The sequence below is a fragment of the Phytophthora sojae genome (assembly GCF_000149755.1).
Source record: "Phytophthora sojae unplaced genomic scaffold PHYSOscaffold_2, whole genome shotgun sequence".
NCBI lineage: Eukaryota > Oomycota > Peronosporomycetes > Peronosporales > Peronosporaceae > Phytophthora > Phytophthora sojae.
In genome coordinates, this window is record NW_009258116.1 from 5,049,379 (window position 1) to 5,068,911 (window position 19,533).

At 56.9% G+C, this 19,533-nt stretch overlaps 7 protein-coding genes across 7 annotated transcripts; 4 read left to right on the plus strand and 3 right to left on the minus strand.

The window, feature by feature from the left end:
• The first annotated feature begins 463 nt into the window (after positions 1-463).
• On the plus strand, positions 464-2,174 carry PHYSODRAFT_284911 (hypothetical protein). Its single transcript, XM_009521346.1, has one exon. It carries the CDS (start codon positions 525-527, stop codon positions 2,124-2,126), a length of 1,602 nt encoding a protein of 533 aa, XP_009519641.1. The 5' UTR covers positions 464-524; the 3' UTR covers positions 2,127-2,174.
• A 176-nt stretch (positions 2,175-2,350) lies between these two features.
• Positions 2,351-3,226, plus strand: PHYSODRAFT_311375 (hypothetical protein; the record flags this gene model as incomplete). The annotated part of the gene is made up of 2 exons (XM_009521347.1): positions 2,351-2,482; positions 2,537-3,226. 2 exons carry the CDS (start codon positions 2,351-2,353, stop codon positions 3,224-3,226), a joined length of 822 nt encoding a protein of 273 aa, XP_009519642.1.
• Positions 3,227-3,435: 209 nt separating this feature from the next.
• Positions 3,436-4,860, minus strand: PHYSODRAFT_311376 (hypothetical protein; the record flags this gene model as incomplete). The annotated part of the gene is made up of 1 exon (XM_009521348.1): positions 3,436-4,860. One exon carries the CDS (start codon positions 4,858-4,860, stop codon positions 3,436-3,438), a length of 1,425 nt encoding a protein of 474 aa, XP_009519643.1.
• A 94-nt stretch (positions 4,861-4,954) lies between these two features.
• PHYSODRAFT_478283 (hypothetical protein) lies at positions 4,955-6,314 on the plus strand (the record flags this gene model as incomplete). The annotated part of the gene is made up of 6 exons (XM_009521349.1): positions 4,955-5,170; positions 5,241-5,650; positions 5,737-5,806; positions 5,874-5,969; positions 6,045-6,140; positions 6,207-6,314. 6 exons carry the CDS (start codon positions 4,955-4,957, stop codon positions 6,312-6,314), a joined length of 996 nt encoding a protein of 331 aa, XP_009519644.1.
• Positions 6,315-6,724: 410 nt separating this feature from the next.
• PHYSODRAFT_487941 (hypothetical protein) lies at positions 6,725-10,469 on the minus strand (the record flags this gene model as incomplete). The annotated part of the gene is made up of 5 exons (XM_009521350.1): positions 6,725-8,676; positions 8,747-8,882; positions 8,952-9,372; positions 9,447-10,168; positions 10,242-10,469. 5 exons carry the CDS (start codon positions 10,467-10,469, stop codon positions 6,725-6,727), a joined length of 3,459 nt encoding a protein of 1,152 aa, XP_009519645.1.
• A 1,039-nt stretch (positions 10,470-11,508) lies between these two features.
• On the plus strand, positions 11,509-15,897 carry PHYSODRAFT_485111 (hypothetical protein; the record flags this gene model as incomplete). The annotated part of the gene is made up of 7 exons (XM_009521351.1): positions 11,509-11,637; positions 11,693-13,658; positions 13,938-14,177; positions 14,258-14,843; positions 15,012-15,316; positions 15,368-15,741; positions 15,784-15,897. The coding sequence occupies 7 exons, from the start codon at positions 11,509-11,511 to the stop codon at positions 15,895-15,897; spliced, it is 3,714 nt and encodes a 1,237-aa protein (XP_009519646.1).
• Positions 15,898-15,902: 5 nt separating this feature from the next.
• Positions 15,903-16,680, minus strand: PHYSODRAFT_325482 (hypothetical protein; the record flags this gene model as incomplete). Its single annotated transcript, XM_009521352.1, has 2 exons — positions 15,903-16,562; positions 16,642-16,680. 2 exons carry the CDS (start codon positions 16,678-16,680, stop codon positions 15,903-15,905), a joined length of 699 nt encoding a protein of 232 aa, XP_009519647.1.
• Between the last annotated feature and the right edge of the window lie 2,853 nt (positions 16,681-19,533).

The window sequence follows — 19,533 nt, forward strand, 5'->3', positions numbered from 1 at the left end:
GTTGTTTTGAACGAGCGTGTCCTTCTACCAAAACCAAGCACCACGTCGGAGACCGCGCGGAATTTGAATGGCCTTGCTACGCACGCCGAACACGTCACAACAGTCTCGTCTCTGGCGCGCCGCGTCGACATGGCAACTTACCCGGGAGAGCCGACCCACTTGCGCTTCGTATGCCCTAGGTGTCGCCAGAGACGAGGCCAAATACAACATGCTTCTGATTGGCCGAAAAGGAACACCTACCTGCGTCGACGAGGGCGTGTCGGCGGCGCCTCTTTGTTCGCCAAAACCGGTAGGGCTCCGGTCGAAATGCAACGTGCGTAGCCGGCAGGCCGTGCTTCACATCGAGGCTTGGCTTGACCAACGTGCACTCGACCCAAAGTACTCCCAGGCATCACGCAGCCCTCTCAACAAAGCACTGTCGGTCTCGCGTTGGCCTCCAGAGGTCACTTCCCAATTGGCACCGGCCCGAGCACTAGCAGCTCCAGCAACCAAGCGCAACCCGCACCACACACACAACCGAAGCCATGGCGCAGCACGAGACCACGACCGCGGCGCTCGGCCTGGGCGAGCTGGGCATCCAGAACGACTGCAAGGTGTTCCACAACCTGACGTACGAGCAGCTCGCGGACCACGAGAAGAAGTTCAACGAGGGCACGTTCGTGGCCAACGGCACGTTCACCGTGGACACGGGCAAGTTCACGGGCCGCTCGCCCAAGGACAAGTTCATCGTGAAGCAGGCGCCGTCGCAGGACAACGTGTGGTGGGGCTCGATCAACCAGCCCACGACGCCCGAGGTGTTCGACGCGCTGTACGCCAAGGCCGCCAAGCACTTCAGCGGCGTGGACCGCATGTACGTGTTCGACGGCCACTGCGGCGTGAACGAGAAGTCCCGCCTCAACGTGCGAATCATCACGGAGCTGGCGTGGCAGCACCACTTCGTGACCAACATGTTCATCCGCCCCGAGTTCTCGAGCGTGGCCGAGAACTTCAACGCCGACTTCACGGTCATCAACGCGTGCAACGTCGTGGACGAGGACTGGGAGGCGCACGGCCTGCACTCGGAGGTGTTCGTGATCTTCAACATCGAGAAGCACATGGCCGTCATCGGCGGCACGTTCTACGGCGGCGAGATGAAGAAGGGCATCTTCAGTATGATGAACTACTACCTGCCGCTGAACGGCGTGATGGCCATGCACGCGTCGGCCAACATCGGCAAGGCGGGCGACACGGCCATCTTCTTCGGGCTGTCGGGCACGGGCAAGACGACGCTGTCGGCCGACCCCAAGCGCGAGCTGATCGGCGATGACGAGCACGGCTGGGACGACGAGGGCGTGTTCAACTTCGAGGGCGGCTGCTACGCCAAGACCATCGACCTGAGCAAGGAGAACGAGCCGGACATTTTCAACGCCATCCGCCCGAACGCCATGCTGGAGAACGTCTGGATCGACGCCAACAACGAGCCCGACTACTTCAACTCGAGCAAGACGGAGAACGGCCGCGTGTCGTACCCGATCTACCACATCCCGCACCACCAGCCCAACTCGCGCGGCAACCACCCGAACGCCGTGATCTTCCTGACGTGCGACGCGTACGGCGTGCTGCCTCCGGTGTCGAAGCTGTCTGCGGGCCAGGCGCAGTACCACTTCCTGTCGGGCTACACGGCCAAGGTGGCGGGCACGGAGCGCGGCATCACGGAGCCGCAGGCGACGTTCTCGACGTGCTTCGGCGCGGCGTTCATGACGCTGCACCCGACCAAGTACGCGGACCTTTTGAAGAAGAAGCTGCAGGAGCACAACACGCACGTGTACCTGATCAACACGGGCTGGACGGGCGGTGTGTACGGCGTGGGCAAGCGCATGAAGCTGCCGTTCACGCGCAAGTGCGTGGACGCGGTGCTGGACGGCAGCATCAACGACGCGACGTTCGTCAAGGACCCGCTGTTCGGCTTCGAGATCCCGACGGCGGTGGCGGGCGTGCCGTCCGAGATCCTGAACCCCAAGGACTCGTGGACGGACAAGGCGGCGTTCGACGAGACGGCACTCAAGCTGGCCAAGTCGTTCAAGGAGAACTTCAAGCAGTTCATCCTGCCGGGCAACGACCTGTCGGTCTACGGACCGAACGTGTAAGCGTGCGTAGTACAGTAGTATTTTCGTGCATGTCCTCTTTATCCAGATCGATTCAATATAAAAAGATTTGTACTCAAGTGGCGCGGCGCGACGGGCGGATAGATAGTATCCATTGGACACCCCGCAAGTTGAAGTTAATGACTATTCATGCAGCGATTGGCTGGACTAAGTAAAGTGGGCCACACAGTAGGAGAACAGCAACTTCTGCTGGAAGGACAAGCACCATGAAGACCGCAAAGGGCAAGAAGAAAGACCCCAAAGACGCACTTGGTCGACTTGTCCGCGACTTGAAAGAGAAGCCGACGTTGTGCCCAGTCAAAAGCTACCCTGGTGCGACGCTCGCGCGGCGGAGCACGGTCCAATTGTAAGCCCCGATTTTGGTGTCCAGCCAGCGTTCTTAATCGACGAAGGACACTTCACTCCCTACTGAATGGTCGTATAACAATGAGGCGGTCGCAGCCAAGATAACACAACTTTTTGGCCGGTGGGCCAAGTGGTCTCGAGAAGGAGGCAGAGTGACAACCTCACAAGGAGCGTTCGTTCTGGAGCAGCGTCCAATAAAGCCAGCAGTGAGAATGCCTGACGTGGCATACACACTGCGAGATGAGAAGGACAGGGGTCTAGATCGCACACAAATGTGGACGTACCGCGGAGAACCGTTTGACCCGAGCTTCGTCGTTGAAATTGACAAGCTCTCCGGTCGTGGATCTCAACGCAGAGCTCTAAACAGCAAGATGCGCTACGAGTACTTCCGGCATGGCGTTCAGTTGGGCTGGTTGATCGATCCGCGCCCCGGCCACTACAAGATGTATGAGTACTATCTCAACGAACGCGGGCAGGTGAAATGCTCGGACGACACTGCGTGGAGAGACCTCGATGGCCGCGATGTTCTTCCCGGATTCACTCTCACCAGCACCGACTTGGAGATGGTGCTTGACCAGGATCCTGGATCGTCGTCGGAAGAAGAAGTTGACTTTGCTTGCCCAGAGCGAGGATGCGGGAAACGCATGAGATCGCGCGGGGCGTGGGCTGCGCACGCGGAGTGGCACCGTGCTGAATGTGCTCGGCGGAAGCATTTGGCGAAGCGTGCGAGCAACTAGGTCCATCGTCGAAGTCCCAGTACTTTGGTCCGCGCTGAGAATGCGCAAGTTAATACTCCAGTGAAGTTGATCGATAATGCTTCTTGCGTTTGCTTTGAGGCAACTAATGTTGGTGTCGTGTTTTGGCATTTGTGATTGAGTACAGGAGCTCCACTTCAACAACTGTTGCTCGTTCACAAAGTTAGCCTAGAGCATATCCTCCTACCTTGCTAGCGAGATGTCCATTTAACCTGCATACGATCGCAAAACGGCGACAGGTTGGGGCTCTGGCTACCGACAGTGGCCAACATATCACTAACAACGGGGTTTCCAGCATTGACTTGGTGCAACAAGTCGAGGATATCCTCGCCGAGTGCAAGAAGCTGCTCCTTTTCCTTTGGGGACGGCGTAAAATCGGCCCCCTCTTCAAAAATCTCACAGAAAGCCACGGCACGTAGCACACCAACGAGAATCTGCTCGGTATGAGGTGCAATGCGGGGCCACGCAGCGAGGATGGTAGCTTGTAATGTTTCAAGAGTCTCCTCCAACATTGCGACGTTGACGCTCTCAACGCCCGCGATTAGCACCTTCAGCAGCGGCTGGAGGTAGCGGATCACATTGAGGCTATGCGGCGCACCCTGTCGAATGACAAGAGCCCGCAGGTGCCGAACAAACACCACTCGTACCGCAATATCGCTGCACAGACTGGTGTCGCGGAGCATCCGCGGCGTAAAGCGGTCGTAGTGCTTGAGCTCGCCCGGAGGAGACACCTTGTCCAGCGATTCCACGAGGCAGTCGAGAAGCACATCAAGCGTCGCCGGCTTTCGAGAGACCATCGCCGTGTGTAGTACCTCCAGCAGGACGTCCGAGTACCAGCGCAGCTCCGTGGGCGTGACGTTCCTCACAAGGTGGCGCAGCAGTCGCGCCCCAACGAGCTGCGTGGCATCAGTCAGGTCGTCCACCAGTGGGAACGTGAGCGCCAGCAAGCGGCCCAGCAGATCTCCGCCCAAGTGAGGGAACGGCACTTGCTGCACCACATGCAGCATGACCCTCTTGTTGACCGACGCAGCAGCCACCCACTCGTCCTTGCTCACGTCCTGCGAGCACAGCGCCACGATCTGCGCGACGTATTCCGCCAGCACCTGCGTCCGCCCGTCCACCTGCAGCAGCTCCACACAGCCGTCCAGGGTCTCGCCAGCCAATTCAACGCTCTGCATCAGGTCCGCGCCCGGCAGCTCCGCCGCCTCAACGAAGCTGCAGGTCGTCGCCACGAACGGCAGCCAGCGTCGCAGCTCCTTGGCCTCGTACACTGCGTCGGCCAGCTCTCGGGCCTTGAGACGGCCCACAACCGCCCGCAGCACGCGCAGAATCGGCCGCAACTTGTCGTCCAGAGCCACCAGGGCCGCCACGTTCTGCGTGTCCGCTGCGACCGCTGCCACGCACTTGATGGCCAGGCGACAGAGCGCTTTGACGGCGCGGAGGACGTCTGGGAGCAGACGCTGCAGCTCCGACGCCGCTGCCACCGGCAGCTCCGCCGCTAGCTGCTCCACGAGGTGGAGATGCGTTGGCTGCGTAGACGCATCGGCGCTGAAGGCGAGCAGCTGCTCGCGTAGCTGCTCGAGCGCGGCGTCGCCCAGAGTCAATGCGGCGTCCATGCTAATCACTTAGGGTCAAGTAAAATTGTTCCTGTGTGGTCCACATATAAGCGCACATCAAGTCAATAGATCGCTGCGAGTGAGGAGAGGCATGATGAAGCTGGACGTCGACGAGCTGAGCAGCCTGAAGGTCCGTGGCCTTGCGCCTGTGCGGTCGCTCGTGCCAGTCTGCAGCTCTCAATTGACGCGCCGTTCTCGTGCTCCTACGTGCCAGGTGAAGGATCTGCAGCGAGAGCTCAAGAAGCGCGGCCTGGACACGGGCGGCCTGAAGGCGGCGCTAGTGGGGCGGCTGAAGGAGCATCTGCAGCAGGTTGGAGTAGTCAATTCGTGGAGGGATTGGTGCTGGTTGATAGTTTAACGATGCCGTCTTGTGACAGGAGGAAGCTGGGCCCGCTGAGGCTCGAGACAAGGGGAAAGAGGGGGACGATAAACGGGAGAAGAAGGAGCAGCAGGAAGAGCCCCAGACTAAGACTTCTGAGAAGGAAAAAGTCTCGACTGAAGGAGGGGCAGAGAAGGTGGAGGAACCGGCAGAGGCTAATGGTGCAGAGGATGGAGAGAAATCAGAGTCAGCGTCGGGCGTGAAGCGCGGCGCAGATGCAGTGGAAAGGGACGAGAAGGACGCGCCGGGAGCAAAGAAGGCTAGGGTCTCGGAGGATAAAGAAGGAGACAGCCCGCAGCCAGAGGAGGATGATAGCGCCAAGCCAGCGTCGTCTGCTGATGCGGATGCTGATGCGGACGCTGATGATGCAATGAGCGGTGAGAAGGCAGCGGATGAAGCTACGGAGACGACGTACGGTGAACTTTCATGTACATGCTGAGGCGAAGTGGGTTGGTGACTGATGGGTGTGATTAACTGTTGCGCGTGTGCATCAGCAGCGAGGAAGAACGGAGATTAACACTGCGAATTGACAATTTCGTCCGGCCATTTACGCTGAATGCCGTCAAGGTACGTCACCCATACTTGCTGAGAGGTGCACAAGCTGAAGAAGTCTTACTGACGGCGCTGGTTGTAGGCTCTGGTGCAAGAACTTGGCAGCTTTGTGGAGGACGGGTTCTGGATGGACGCTATCAAGACTCACTGCTACGTGACATATCCGAGTTCCGATATCGTGAGTCTTTTCGTATTATTGACTTATCACGTCACCGGTTTTTGCTGACCTGAATACTCTTGCGGCGTGGCACAGGCCGAGAAGACAAAAGCTGCCTTGAACGGCAAGGTATGGCCCCCGGAAAACGGACGATCGCTCAAAGTAGAGTTCGTAGATCATACAGCGATGGAGGTATGTGCGTGGGTAAATGATGTATCCTTTCAACAGGTTAAAAAGCTAACACGCATGCCATGACAGGTGTCGAAGGTTGGTGAGGCAAACTTACCAAGCCGACCCAAAAGCAAGGGAAATACCACTACACAACCTGCTCAACGGCAGAGTAAGCAGCCAAGAGGTATTTGTTGATTTGGATCCGAAAGACTAACTCGTTTTGTGCTTGTGAAGAGGTAACGATCGACGAGTTTTTCCAGAAGACGGAGACAAAACCTGTGCTGTACTACTTGCCGCTCACGGACGAGCAAGTGAAGGAGCGGAAGGAGCGCCAGAGCCAGCAGCCGGAGGGTCCACCTCGCAAGCGCCGCCATCGCGGCGGTCGCAAACGCAACAGACGCGGTCGCTTCCAGCGACGTTAGTACCAAACACTCCCAAGCAGACTCGGCCACGAGGACGGCAAGATATTCAACTTGACGACCAAAGAAATTGTGCTGCCATTAAACCACTCATGTTTTCTGCCGGGGTCATCCGTCGCAGGCCTTGTTATTATCGTCCGCTATGCGATACTTACTGCTATTGATGACGATATCTGCGTAGCCTTCTCATAGCTCGAACGGGATATCCTCGTTGGAATATAGTACATCGTGCTCCAGTCCGATCTTCGTGTCGTATAGGAGCGACACGCAGCTGGTCGCGTACGCCTTGTCCGTGTTAAGGCGATCCAATATGCGCAACAGCGAGCGCACTGCCGACAGCAGCTCTTCTTTCTTGATGGGGTTCACGTCATGGGCGTCACCAGTTCCCCCTGCTCGCCCGTCTTCAGTCATGTCTCCTCCAACCGCGCTCGAACCAGCAACCGCATCGCTCTCGCGCTCAATGGCAGCGACCATGCGATGGAGATTGTGCAGCAGCCAGTCGTAGAGAAACCCGCGCGGCTTGGCCTTCAGGGCCTCCAGGATCATCGCGTCGTCCTCCTCCGTCGCGATGTGAATCAGGTGCACCAGCGTGAACGACAGCTGCGTCTCCAATTGCTCCTTGTAGCGAAACTCGGTCACGTCCTTCAGGTCTGACGCCGTCTCCAGTGCATCCACCGTGGCTCGAAGCGCCGACTGGAAGAACGAGCCAAACGCGCTGCGCGTTTGAGAGACTCGAAGCGCGGTAGCAGCACTGATGCGCACCTTGAAGTTCTCTTGCTGCGCGACCGCAGTCAGCAGAGCTTGGAAGACGGATGGAGCCCACGTCACCGATGCCAGCGGCAAGCTGGGGCACAGCAGGACCTTCGCGATGGCGTGGCATGCATTCCAGCGGACCTTGGGCGACCCCGCGTTGATCTTCCCAGCGAGCACAACCATGGCCTGCCCCAGCAGATCGTCCAGCCGTGCACGATCCTTCTGCGTGCTAACAGTGCGCCGGAAAGGTGGGAAGCTGATCCAACGGCATACAAGCCCCAACGTACGAGCCACGCTTGATGCCACCTTATCATTGTCGTTGATGTACACGAGCATCTTCTCGATCACCAGTCGTAACTGGTACGCTGGCAGAAGCTCGTACAGCACCTGTGGGGGTAGCGGTGGGTACGGCATCGACGTCTCCGGCTTGGTAACGAACGAAGACGGCGGCGCGGGTGGAGGCAGCGGAGGTGCATCGCTCTCAGCAATTGACTCGGGGCCCGGAGTCGTGCAAACATTGCCTAGCGCCCACGCAGCTCGGACGCGGACGTTTAGGGTCGAGTCGCTGAGCGCGTCCAACGCCAAACCCACGACACTACTAGCAAAGGCGCGAGCCTTAAACGTCGGCGCCAAACACAACGACCCAAGCAATCGGAACCCCGCCGCGCGCACGACAGGCGAGCTGTCTTTCGGCGTTTGCAGGAAGATGCGCGTGTATGAATCTAAACACGAAACGTTAGAGCCAACTCCGTTCCCGCCACTCTTTGCTGCCAGCACTGGAAGGCGCCGAGGCTGCTTTCTTTCACCAAGCCAGGCCCAATCTTGAGCAGACAAAAGCGTGAAGCACGCACAAACACTCGCGCGTACGTGGTGGGAGGTGTCATAGAACGCTCGCACCAAATGCGTTGCCATGAACTCCAAACAGTCCACGCGACAAGCGTTCTGAGCACTTTGGGCACCGGCCACAGTGCTTTCAGCACCTCCATTCTCCCCCTTGATGTAGTTTTCCAAGATCTTTACCGCCTGCAAACGAACACCCGAGTCCAGATCCTGGAAAGCTGCCAGCATGAATTCCGCCAGCTTCTTCCAATTAGCACTCAACGCCGGCGAGTAATTCTTGGCAATCTTGGATAGCAGCGACATGGCCTCCAAGCGCAGCAGGGTGCGCGATGAATCGTCCGGACGGGAGGCCATCAGCAAGAGTTCCTCCACAAACGACCGACGTCGCAGCAGCCACGTTCCACAAGCGATCATGATATGAGCTACCTCAATCACGCGGTCAGTATCGCTCGTGTGCACCATCCAGTCCAGTATGGCAGGTAGAGTTTCTTGGACGTTAAGCAGTGCTGACATGCACGACAAGCTTGCCATCCGCACACCATGATCTAGAATAATGAATCGAGCAACAATTAGGCCACGATATCATAGCACATCTTCTACAAGCCTGACACCTACCAGTTGACGCGGCCGCAACATACAGACTCGATGCGAGTGCCTTCAGAATATCCCCCAAGGTTGGCGTCAGCTCGATCTGGTCAAGAATCGCAGCCACGCTTCCATACGGGAAATGTTGAATCACCGATGCCGTGCTCTGCAATACATCATTAGCGCCATTTAGCAACCGCAACCCCCACCATCGTAACCTTTCTCAGCTACGCACCTTCAATATCTGCGCGAGAGGTGCTGACTCTTTCTCGTGCTGAATGCAGAACACCAGGGTGACGTGGACTTGGTAGAGCATCAACGAGATTCGCTTGGGCATCGACGCAAATGACATTGAAGACGTGCTCGCCGATATGGTCGTGGCTCCACTGACCCCAGACGGGCGGCGGAAGTAGAGCTTGAGCGGGATCTTCTCCCAGAATGCATCCAAGAACTTGGCTGCCGTCATGCGGGATTTCTCACTGGGGTCAGCAATAAGCAGAGTGAGCACTGAGGGAGCATTGTTGAACAGTGTCATGTACGGAGTCGTCTGCTCCGGTAGGTACAGCCCCATCGACGACGTAATTGCTTTGGGAAAATGCTGTGCGATCGTCTCCAGCGTGTACAGCACAGTGATACGCAGTCGCGCCAGCAAACCGCTACATAATAGACACGAACAACGCACCAGTTAGTAACAGGTAGCCACCTTAATAGCTAAAGCATCAGTACTTACTCTCCGACTTGTCGTCCCCCTCCACTGTCAGAACCGCATACGGACGAGTCGGAGTCAGACGGGTGCAGTTCTTCCTGGCATGAGAAGACCACGTCGTCATGCTCGTTCTTGAGCACTAGACCGTACCCCACAACTTGCCGCATCGAGGTCAGCAGACTGGGCAGCGTCGCGGCTATCCGGTCGTTCAAGCGGTCGAAGTTCGAGTTGATGATCGTGAACACACACTTCATGCTGCACGTGCAGGCCTTGACGAGGATGCGGTCGTTCTGGCCCTTGGTCAGGCTCTGCGCTTGCTGCCGAAAGTTCTCCACCACCATCCGCAGTAACGACGAAAAGTAGTGGTATACCTCGGGCGTCTTGCCCGCCTGCGTGCAGATGTTCGATACGCAGCTCGTGGCAGCGTAGCGCGCTTCGATGTCCACGCCCGCCGGGTCCAGGTGCTTGAGCAGCACGGCGAACAGCAGCTCGAACTCGCCGCTGGCGCGGTCCGCGTTGTCGTGCAGCACCTGGCCCAGCGCGCGGATCGAGCTGGCCGTGTACCAGCTCGGACACGACTTGATGAAGTTGAGGAAGAACGTCACGACCACGCTCAGCTGCGCGCTCGAGAACAGCACGCGCTCCTTGCTGCAGCACTTCTGCACGAAGCGCGTGTACTCGGAGCACAGCAGCCCGGAGCTCAGCGGCAGGATCTGCGCCAGCGCCGTCACCAGCGCCGCAATCTCCTACAAACAACAATAAATATCAGCACCTTCCTCCTCATGTATTGCATCAACCTCCTCCATCCACTGCACGTACATCTCCTCGGATCCGTGGGTTGGGCAGTGCGACGGTCAGCAGCTGGCGCAGCATCTCCTCCAGCTCCACGAGCGTGAGCTGCAGCACGGCCACGTCCGCCTCCAGCCGCTCGGCGATGCCGCTCCAGAGGTTGCGTTCGCGCCGCTGCGCGTTCAAGTTCCACCCGGCGGACGGCGACGTGCCCAAGCTGCCGGAGCTCATGGCCGCGCACGCGATGGCCGGACTCATGCAACGCGTAATGTGATGGACTTCAACTGCCTGCTACTGCGCGCTTCGCCTTGTGACAGACAGACAGGAACCGACAGCGGACTGCGGGACTTCGACGCTTTGTTCTTGCCGCCCAACGGCCGCGTTGAAGTGCGCGTTTCGCGGGGCTTTACGCTTCCCCCAACGGCGTCTTCTGCGTCGTGTCCCGCGCCCGCGACGAGGCCTCGGAGCGCGAGAGTTAGCTGGCGACCGAGAGACTGGCGCCGCCGCTTCTCATGGCGAGCAGCTACGCGAAATGCTACACGGATGCTGGGTTGTGATTGGCTAGCCTACGATCCGGCATATGCCACGGCACAGTGTCACTTTGCGCGCCGAATCATTTTGAATCGGAAAATGACGCCGGGCGAGGTGAACGCCGAGGTTCATGACGCTCGGGTGGGCGGTGGAGAGCGCGGGCGGAGGGGCAACTTGCACGGCAAAGATCACCTGCGTCTGCTGCCGCCTTCTGCCAATTGGTACTGCTCGAAGGTCAGTGGTTGTCGAGTAATGGCGCTCGGAGTGTAATTAGTCACTAGTTTGCTGGAATATTTTACTTCTTGTTATATTTGCCGCAGATCTGTGACTGGGGCCGCAGTGACGCGTTCGGGCTGCTATTCGCCTTCGGGGCCAAGAACAGCGTCTTCATCTACCAGGTGCGGTATAGTTTTGCAGTGGCAGTGAAATGAATGATACATCATTGTCATGGTTTACATGCTGTGCCAATGCCTAATTAGGTGACAAATGGAGGTGAAGGACAAGCTTCGAGTGGAGATGACGCAGTGAAGGTCTCGTTCTTCGCGCAGTTGGTGCGTGGCAAGCGCGACCGACGCGTGACTGCAGTGATGTTCCTGACGGACACGACGGGCGAGCTGCAGCTGGTGTGCGGCGGCGAGGAAGGAAGCGTGCAGATCTGGTGCGGCGGTGGATGAGTGACGATAAGGAAACTTAACTTAGCGGTGAGATGCTAATTGGTGGCTGGGTGGTTTGATGAATGGACGATAGGGATGTGGCGACGCTGACGATGATCGAGCAGCACCGAAAGCACAAGGCGGAGGTGATGGCGATCGCCGTGTCTGACACGCTTGACGCGAATTTTGTGGTGGCGGGAGATCGACAAGGACGCATCAGCGCGTGGGAACGGGACGCGTACGTGCGTGAGAGAATAATGATCGCACCGTTGAGTTGGTGGTGTCTAAACTGTCGAGCTAACCGTGTTCCTCATGACGATTGGTGATTGCAGAGGGAAGGTGTCAATGTTCATGCCGGTATCAGGCGACGGTATCCACTCGATGGCTATTTCACCGCATGATAAAGCACTCGTAGCGGTAGGTTATCGTAGTGGAGTGCTTTGTCTCGTGGATGCTGCGAAAGGTACTGTACGTCACCGTCTAGCTGGGCACGACCAGGAAGTTCAGTGCGTTGCTTGGAAGGCGACGTTAAAAGTCAACAACCCCGTGGAAGGAGATGAGGAAGACGTCGGTGAACCTGATAAGGCTGGTCGAGATGTATGGCTTGCATCGTCGTCTCGGGATAAAACTATCAAGGTGTGGAAGCTTGCATCGACTTCAGCTGAAGAACCCGCCTTGGATCAAGTGCTGCGACTTCCAACAGGAAAGCAGGGGATGTCGTTTACCCAGACAAAACAATTATGGCTATCTGTGGCGTGGAGCGTTAACGATAACGCTTTAGCGAGGCATTGCCTTTGGTCGGGATCATTCGATGGCAGTCTGCTGCGCTGGGAATGGAGTGCAGACAAGTCGGAAGACCAGGGGAAGAAAGGGAAGAAGCGCACTCCGTGCAAGCCTGTAGCCGTCAAAGGTGGCCATAACCGAATGCTTTTCAGCATCGTGATGGTGCCCCCGCGAAGTACTGCTCTGCCTCAAGACGATGCAGTGTCGATGCTGACTGTATCGCTGGATCGAGAGCTGCGCCTTTGGCAGGAGAACCCGCCCTCAAAATCATCGCCTGCTGCGACTTATGTCGAGAAGCTGACTGGGTTAGGAGGACACGCTTACAGCGTTTCGCATAACGTAGCAACTGGACTCGTTGCCGCCGGAGTTGGAGATCAGACGATTCGGCTGTGGAATTTAGGTACCGATGGTGCATCTACAACGAGTGACTACCAATGCGAACTGCTTTGGAAGGGCTTGCAGAGCAAGGTTACGTGCGTTCGGTGGCATCCCTTCCAGCATTCATTGCTGGCGTACAGCATGGAAGACGGACGCATTGGGGTTTACGACACTCAAACCAACAAGTACAGCCATTTCCGTACCAGTCACGATCACGAGGTCGAGCAACTCCAATGGATTGTACAGCAGTCGAAGGCCAGTGAGAGTGCTGATGATGGAGATAGCTCGTTTCTCGACAGCATGAAGCAACTGGAAGCTGCACAAGCGCAAGGTCAGAGTCTGGAGGAGGCTTTAACTTCCCAGGAAAAACAGACAAGTAAGGGCCGCGATGGGGACGAGGTGAGGGTTTTCTTGTGGAGCCGCGACGCTGGTGGTCATTTGTTGGAATCAAATGCAGATGCGATCGACCAGAAATCTCGTGAGGTAGTCTCTGGTTGTGTCGCGTTTGAATGGGACGAGCACTGTGAGCTTCTCGCCATCGGGCGCTCTAACGGCGTCGTGGAAGTATTGAAATGGGAGGGAAGTTTTGACACTAGCAGTGCGATTCATCGCTTTCACGAGCATTTGGAGGGGGTAACGTGCTTGGCGTGGGGTAGTGGAGGACATGCTGGTTTGCTGGCATCCGGCGGTGAAGATGGTAAAATCTTTGTCTACGGTTGTGGAGATGAAACGAACGCACTAGATGACTTGGGCACATCAGCTGAGCCGGGTCTAGGAAACCAAATTCTCGGCAGTATTGCAGCCCACTCGAACAAAATCATGGGTTTAAGGTGGTGCCCCGACGTAGCCCAAGGCCGCTTGGCCTCTTGTTCTTCTGATGGAACTGTTCAAGTTTGGGAAACAGCATCTTTCCGGAGGGAAGCACACTTCAGCCACCACGTTGGTCGCGTTTTATCACTGGAGTGGGTCTCGCCGTTCGTTCTTGTTACTGGAGGTGAGGACCAAACACTGCGCCTCTGGGACTGTAGGGAGCAGCCCAAAGATCCTCTGTCGAAGCAAAAGAAGCCTAGCAAGGTGAAACAGCCCCAAGAAGTTGAAACAAGTGCAACGTCGCCTACAGAACGCAACGGAGCATCGCAGCCGCAACGAGAGTCGGATGCCGTACTTGAACTGCCATCAGTTGGTAGTAGTGGTGCTAAAACACCAGCCAAAGCCAAGAAAAAGAGGATGACGATCTTCCACTCTGAGACGAAGCTTGCACCAGCTGAAGTTGCCTTTGCGATACACGGTTATGGTGAGGAAGCAAATGGTACGGAGGCAGCTGGTGCGAAAGCTAACCCAGCAGTGGCCACCATTCTCACGAATGCTACCCGGGCGCAAGTTCAGGAATTCTTTGCTACCGAAGTGAAGCGCTTTCGAGATGACCGTGAATGGGAGAACCTCGCCAACATGCTACTGCTGCAGGGAAACATTGCGGAGGCCCTGCGCGTTGTTGCAAAGGAAGGAGCTCTTTCACCCACCTACCTTTCGTATGCTCCAATGGCTGGGATGGACGTGTGGCGAGAGATGACGAACTTGTATGCCCACCAGCTCGATGCGCAAGGAGACAAGAAAGCTGCAGGTTTGTTTATCTTCCTTCGACTATTTAACTACCTCGTTGTGACTGACAAATCGCTGTTTTATTTGGTTCTTTTGCTTTAGCGTTGCATTTCCTCAGCATCGCGAAGGTTCGATCTGCCGTCGCGTGCTTGGTGAGTGGGGATGCCTACCAGGAAGCTATAGCGCTCGTTCGATCTAGGTTGGGGCCCCACGATCCTCTCCTATACGGCACCTTGTGGAAATACTCGCAGTTCCTCTCGAAGCGCGGTCGGCATGGAGAGGCCGCCTTGGCGCTGTTGAACATTGGCTCCGTGAAGGCCACGACGCGGGCGGTTCACATGCTTGTGAACACAGGCGAGATGGTCTCCATTAAAGCTGCCCTCGACGTTCTGCTAGCGGCAGCGAAGTCTCCGGCGAAGATCAGACATCAAGGAGAGGGCTCTGAAAAAGGAGGTGAGGAGCTTTCGTTTCCCGCGAGCTTTTTCATCTCAATTGCGGGTAAAGCTCTCGCAAAATCCCGCTTTGACATTGCTGAAACAGTGGCGAGTTTGCTTCAATCGCCGCTGGTAGGGGCCTCGTTCTCCCCGGTGCACCGCTTAACATGCTGTCTTCTCGGAATCGTCAAGACACTTGATGAGCACCGGCAATTCCATTGCAAACTTGAGAATGATGGCACCCAGGTCGGAAAGTTGCTGGGCTCCGATCCTCCGTCAAGTGTTCGCGAGCTTTTCGAGTTCTTGACTAGTCGACATCAACGCGAAAAGGACGACGCCGCCGCGCTCCTCTATTCTCGCATGGTTGCTGCGTTTGTAGCAAGCCAAAACGATAGGAAGCTGGACGAATTATGGATTTCAAGTCGTGCTGATCATTTCTACTCGCAAATACTGAGCGTATGTCAAGGAAGTGGTTACTGGTTTGATGCTGAGGGGGAAACTCGCGTACAAGAAGCGCAGGACTTGCTAGTGGAAACCAACTGCTTCAATGATATCGAGAAGGCTGTTGCAGCTGCTAGTGAACGACCTGGAAGCGCAACTAGTGTGTTGTTGCAAGTCTCCCAGAGGTTGCTGCGCTTCACGATTGATGTGATGAGCGGGAGTTTTATTGGCGGTCTCGAGCATATGCGAGAGGCATTCTTGCTTTTGGCGCAGTGCGAGGATTCCAGTGCTGTTGCCGACACGAACTCGACCTCCGAGGGAGCATCAGACCCAAGAGCTGGTAGTTTACGCCTCGAAGTGATGACACTGCTGTATCCGTGCGGTTTCGCGTCTCCGAAATCGCTCCCTCAATGCGGCGAGCTCGCAGACGAGCAGGGGGACACACTCGTGCTATGGAGCTCGAGTTTGCTCTCTCAGTGCCGAGTGGTTCTGTCAACGTCCACAACGACTGCCAAGACCAACACTACAGAGGGCTTGATGCCGAGTCCGGAGTCACTGATCGTGTCGTTGCTCCATCTACTTCGTGGTTCGTTCCTCGACGATAACAACGTGCTGATGTGCGAAGGCTTGAAGGATGTTGGGAATCAGTCGCAACTACAAACTTTGCTGAACGAGATGCTGGTAGCTGCACAACTGCTACAGGAAGAGCCTGTAGCCTCTCAAGATCAAGGCGTTGACCGCTCAGCTGACGAGGCTAAACAAGACGAAGAAAGCAAACACTGCGTGTCCAGAAAGCAAGCTCTTATAGATAAAGTGAAGGAGATGCGATCGAGTCTTACGTGGAGCAGCGACGAAGGCGTCGAGTAACATTCCTAATAAATCTTGGCAGCGACACCATTCCCACCGCTGAGCGCAGCTTCCAGCTCCTCGAAGGCCTGCTTCTGCAGGTGCTGCGTGTTTCGCAGCCGCTGAATGAGCTCGAGCTCCTGGCGTTCCATCTCCTGCACTTCAGCCTCGTGTCGCCGAGCTTGCTCCTCCTCTGCGCGGATCTTCTCCAGCGCGCGCTCTCGGTTGTGCTTGTCGACGTCCTGTTTGTGCAGGATCTTCTTGACGCGCAGCGCCTCCTTCTGACTCTCGATCTCTTCTTTGCGGCGGATGGCGTCGATCAGCTCGTCACGCTTCTGTCGGTCCATGATCTCCTTCCAACGCTGTTTGTCCTCCTTGAGCTGCAGGGCCTCGCTCCTGCGCGCCTCGGTGATCTGCATGCTGATCTCTTTCTTCTTCGGAATGCTGTCGATACTCAACACCAGCTCGCGTTTGACCTGGATGGACGCCTGAGTCTCTCGCTCGACCTCCATCGCCAGCTCTTTCAGCATGGCGTGAGCTCGACCGTTGTCCTCTCGAAGCTTCATGAGCTCAGCAGCGCGTCGACGAGTCTGCTCAATCTTCTTCCAGGCCTTGTCCTCCTCAGCCTTGAGCAGAGCGATGCGGTTCTTCAGCAGCAACGCATCCTTCGACGCCTCTTGTCGCCTCTACAGCACATAAACCAAGTGTCAATCATCAAGGATAGTAACTACTTAAGTATGGGTCATGCATGTACTTGTGCCTCACCTGCTTGGCTTCAATGAGTCGGCTCTTGGGGATCTCCATGGTGTCGGCCATATTTCTTCGACTACCGAGCAGCACAAGCTTGCTCCTGGTTGATTGCTGTAGTGTGGGTGGGTACTCAAGTGAAGATCGAGATCAGCTCGAAGACAACGACAGCGATGCCAGCACGACGATAATTTTGGCCCGTGTTCATGGTCATCATGGACTGATCCGCGTAAATTTGGCGCGATAAGGTCAACGACGACGACGGGTCCCGGGCAATGCATGCATTTTATACACATGACGACGCAGTTTCCGCCATCTCAACTCGCTTCGACCTCCGCATCTCACCTTTATCACCATCTTTAAACGTCAAAACTCCTGGCATGTACATTCGACCTCCCCTCCATTCTAGTGTGCGACTGTGAAAGATTCGTCTCCAGTGCCGCCGTCTACGCTACTGGCATCGATGCTGGCCGCATACTTGCTGGCGAGCTCCAAGTCAGCCTTGAGCTGCTCCATTCCCGAGGACAGCAGCTCCCACAGGTCGGGCGTCTGGCCTTGCCCTGCTGCCAGCTCGTCGTCTTCGGGAAGATCCGTGTACTGCGACAGCTGCTGCGTGAGGCGGTGCGCGCGTGCTGACAGCACGTTGTTCTCGGCCTGCAGCTCGGCGAGCTTCACGCGGAGCTCATCGTGGGCGTTCGTCTCCTCGAAGCGAGCCTGAGCCAGCTGCTCCAGCTCGTCCCGCAGCACGCCATTCTCGTGCGCAATACGGTCGATCTCATCGCGAGCTTCCTGCTCCACGTGGCGCGCGAACTCCTGGACACGACTAACCTTGTCCTCGCTGTCACGGGACAGCTCCTCGCAGTACGCCTTGGACTTCTGCAGCAACCCTTCGAGCTCGCGGTTCGTGTCCTCCAGTCGCTGGTTCACACGCTTCTGCTCGTCCACTTCCTGCAGCAGGTGGGACTTTTCATCGTTCAAGCCACGCAGCTGGCCCACCTCCGCTGCAAGAGCAGCCTTCTCCTGCTGGGCGGCGTTCATCTGCACGCGCACCTGCTCCAGCTCATGCTGCGAGCGCTCCAACACAGCCTTAGCTTCATTGTGGGCCTGGCGAAGGTGCTCGCACTCTCCATTAAGCTGCGCCAGCCGCTGGTCAGTCGACTCCTTCTCAGCCTTGTAACGATTGACGATACCTTCAAGCTGCGCCACGTTCGCTTGGCTGCGCTCGGTCGCTGCAACTACCTCAGCATCCTTACCCTTCAGAGCCTGCGAGGCCTCAGCCAACTGGCGCTGAACATTAGCATGCGCCGCCTTGAGCTGCTCAAGCTGACCACGAGCAATCTGCTGCTGCTTGTTGACTTCATCGCGCATGCTTTGGATTTCCGACACAAGTGAAATGTTCTTCTTCGTGAGAGACTCAACCTGCTTCTGCGCCTCACCGTGTTCAGCACGCATCGCGTTAATCTGCTGCTCTGCGTGCATGGCCTTGGCGCGAGTTTGCTCCAGCGAGTTTGAAAGATCATCATTCGTACGTTGAAGTTCATTCGTCGAAGACTGCACGGACGCAAGTTGCGCCGCCGCCTGCTCGTACGATGCCTTGATAGCGTTCAGCTCGTTCTCAGCTGTAACGCGCCCCGAGCGCGCGGCCTCCAACTCGGCGACCAGCGTGTCCTTGGATCGTACCGCCTCCTGCAGCTGCTGGTTCAGCGACTGCTCCTGACCGCGGAAGTGGCGAACTTGTTGTTCCAAGTTGGCAATTTCTCTCTGAGCGCGCTCCAGCTCTTCGCGGGAGATGGAAGACTGCTTTGCCGCCTCAGCAGCCTGCTGTAGGCTTCCGCACTTTTCCTGCTCAGCTCGCAGTTGGGTCTGTGTCTTTTCCAACTCCTCCATTGTGGACTCCAGGTTCGCTTGAAGCTCGTACGACCCTTCCATGTTCTCCTGTGCCATCTCCTGCAAGTTTTGAAGCTGCTGCTCTAGCGACTTCTTTTCAGTGAACTGGCTGTTCACAACACCCTCCAGTTCCTGCAGCTTTTGCTGCAGTTCGTGGACAGAAGCCTGCGCCTCCGCCAACTGCGTAGCGACGACATCCTTTTCAGATCGAACCTGGTCAAGCTCACGCTGAACAGCAGTCAACTGCTCATCGTTCTTCGAGGCGGCAGCTGAAATATTCCGCAACTCGTCCAGCTCGTGACGCAGTTGGCTCTCGGCATTATGCAAACGTTCAATATCACCAGTCAGCGTCGAGTTTGTTGTACGAAGCTGAGCCAGTTCCTGCTCCTTCGCGTACAACACTTGGTCCTTGTCTGAAGCATTCGCCTGGTACGCACGAAGCGACTCAACCTCGCGTCTCAGATCGTTCAGCGTGGCATCATCAGTCTGCTTCGAATCCATCAGCTCGTTATGGGTAGCGCGCAGGCGGTCGTATTCAGTTGAGAGAGCGCTGTAGTTCTGCTCCAGGTTCGATACGTGCTCCGCCTTTTCGTTGGCAGCGCGCTGAGCCTCCTGCAGCTCTTGCTCCAGCGCAGAGACTTGCTCCTCCAGCGAAGGCTTAGCGACTCCAGACTCATCCTGCTCTTCGTCACCCTCAGACTGCACAGAAGAGAGCATTTGGTACTGCTCCTCCAGCCAGGCGTTGCGGTTGTTCAAGTGCAGGTTCAGCTCCATAGCCTCCGTGAGCTCGCGCTGAGCGTTAGCAACCTGTTCTGTCAGAATACTGATCGCTCCGTCATTGCCTCCGACGACGACAAACTTGTCCTCATCCTCCCCAGAGGCCTCTTCATCAGCCAGGGCACGGCTTTCTGCTTCAGCTTGCAGCTCCGCAATTTCCTGAGCCTTGCGGTTAAGCTGCTCCTGCAGCTCCTCCAGCTGATTCTCCAATTCCGTTACCTTGTCCTGGAGCACGGTTTGCCCAGA

Excerpts from the sequence above, each read along its gene's own strand:
- PHYSODRAFT_284911 (XM_009521346.1), top strand. The coding sequence starts at position 525 with ATGGCGCAGCACGAGACCACGACCGCGGCGCTCGGCCTGGGCGAGCTG.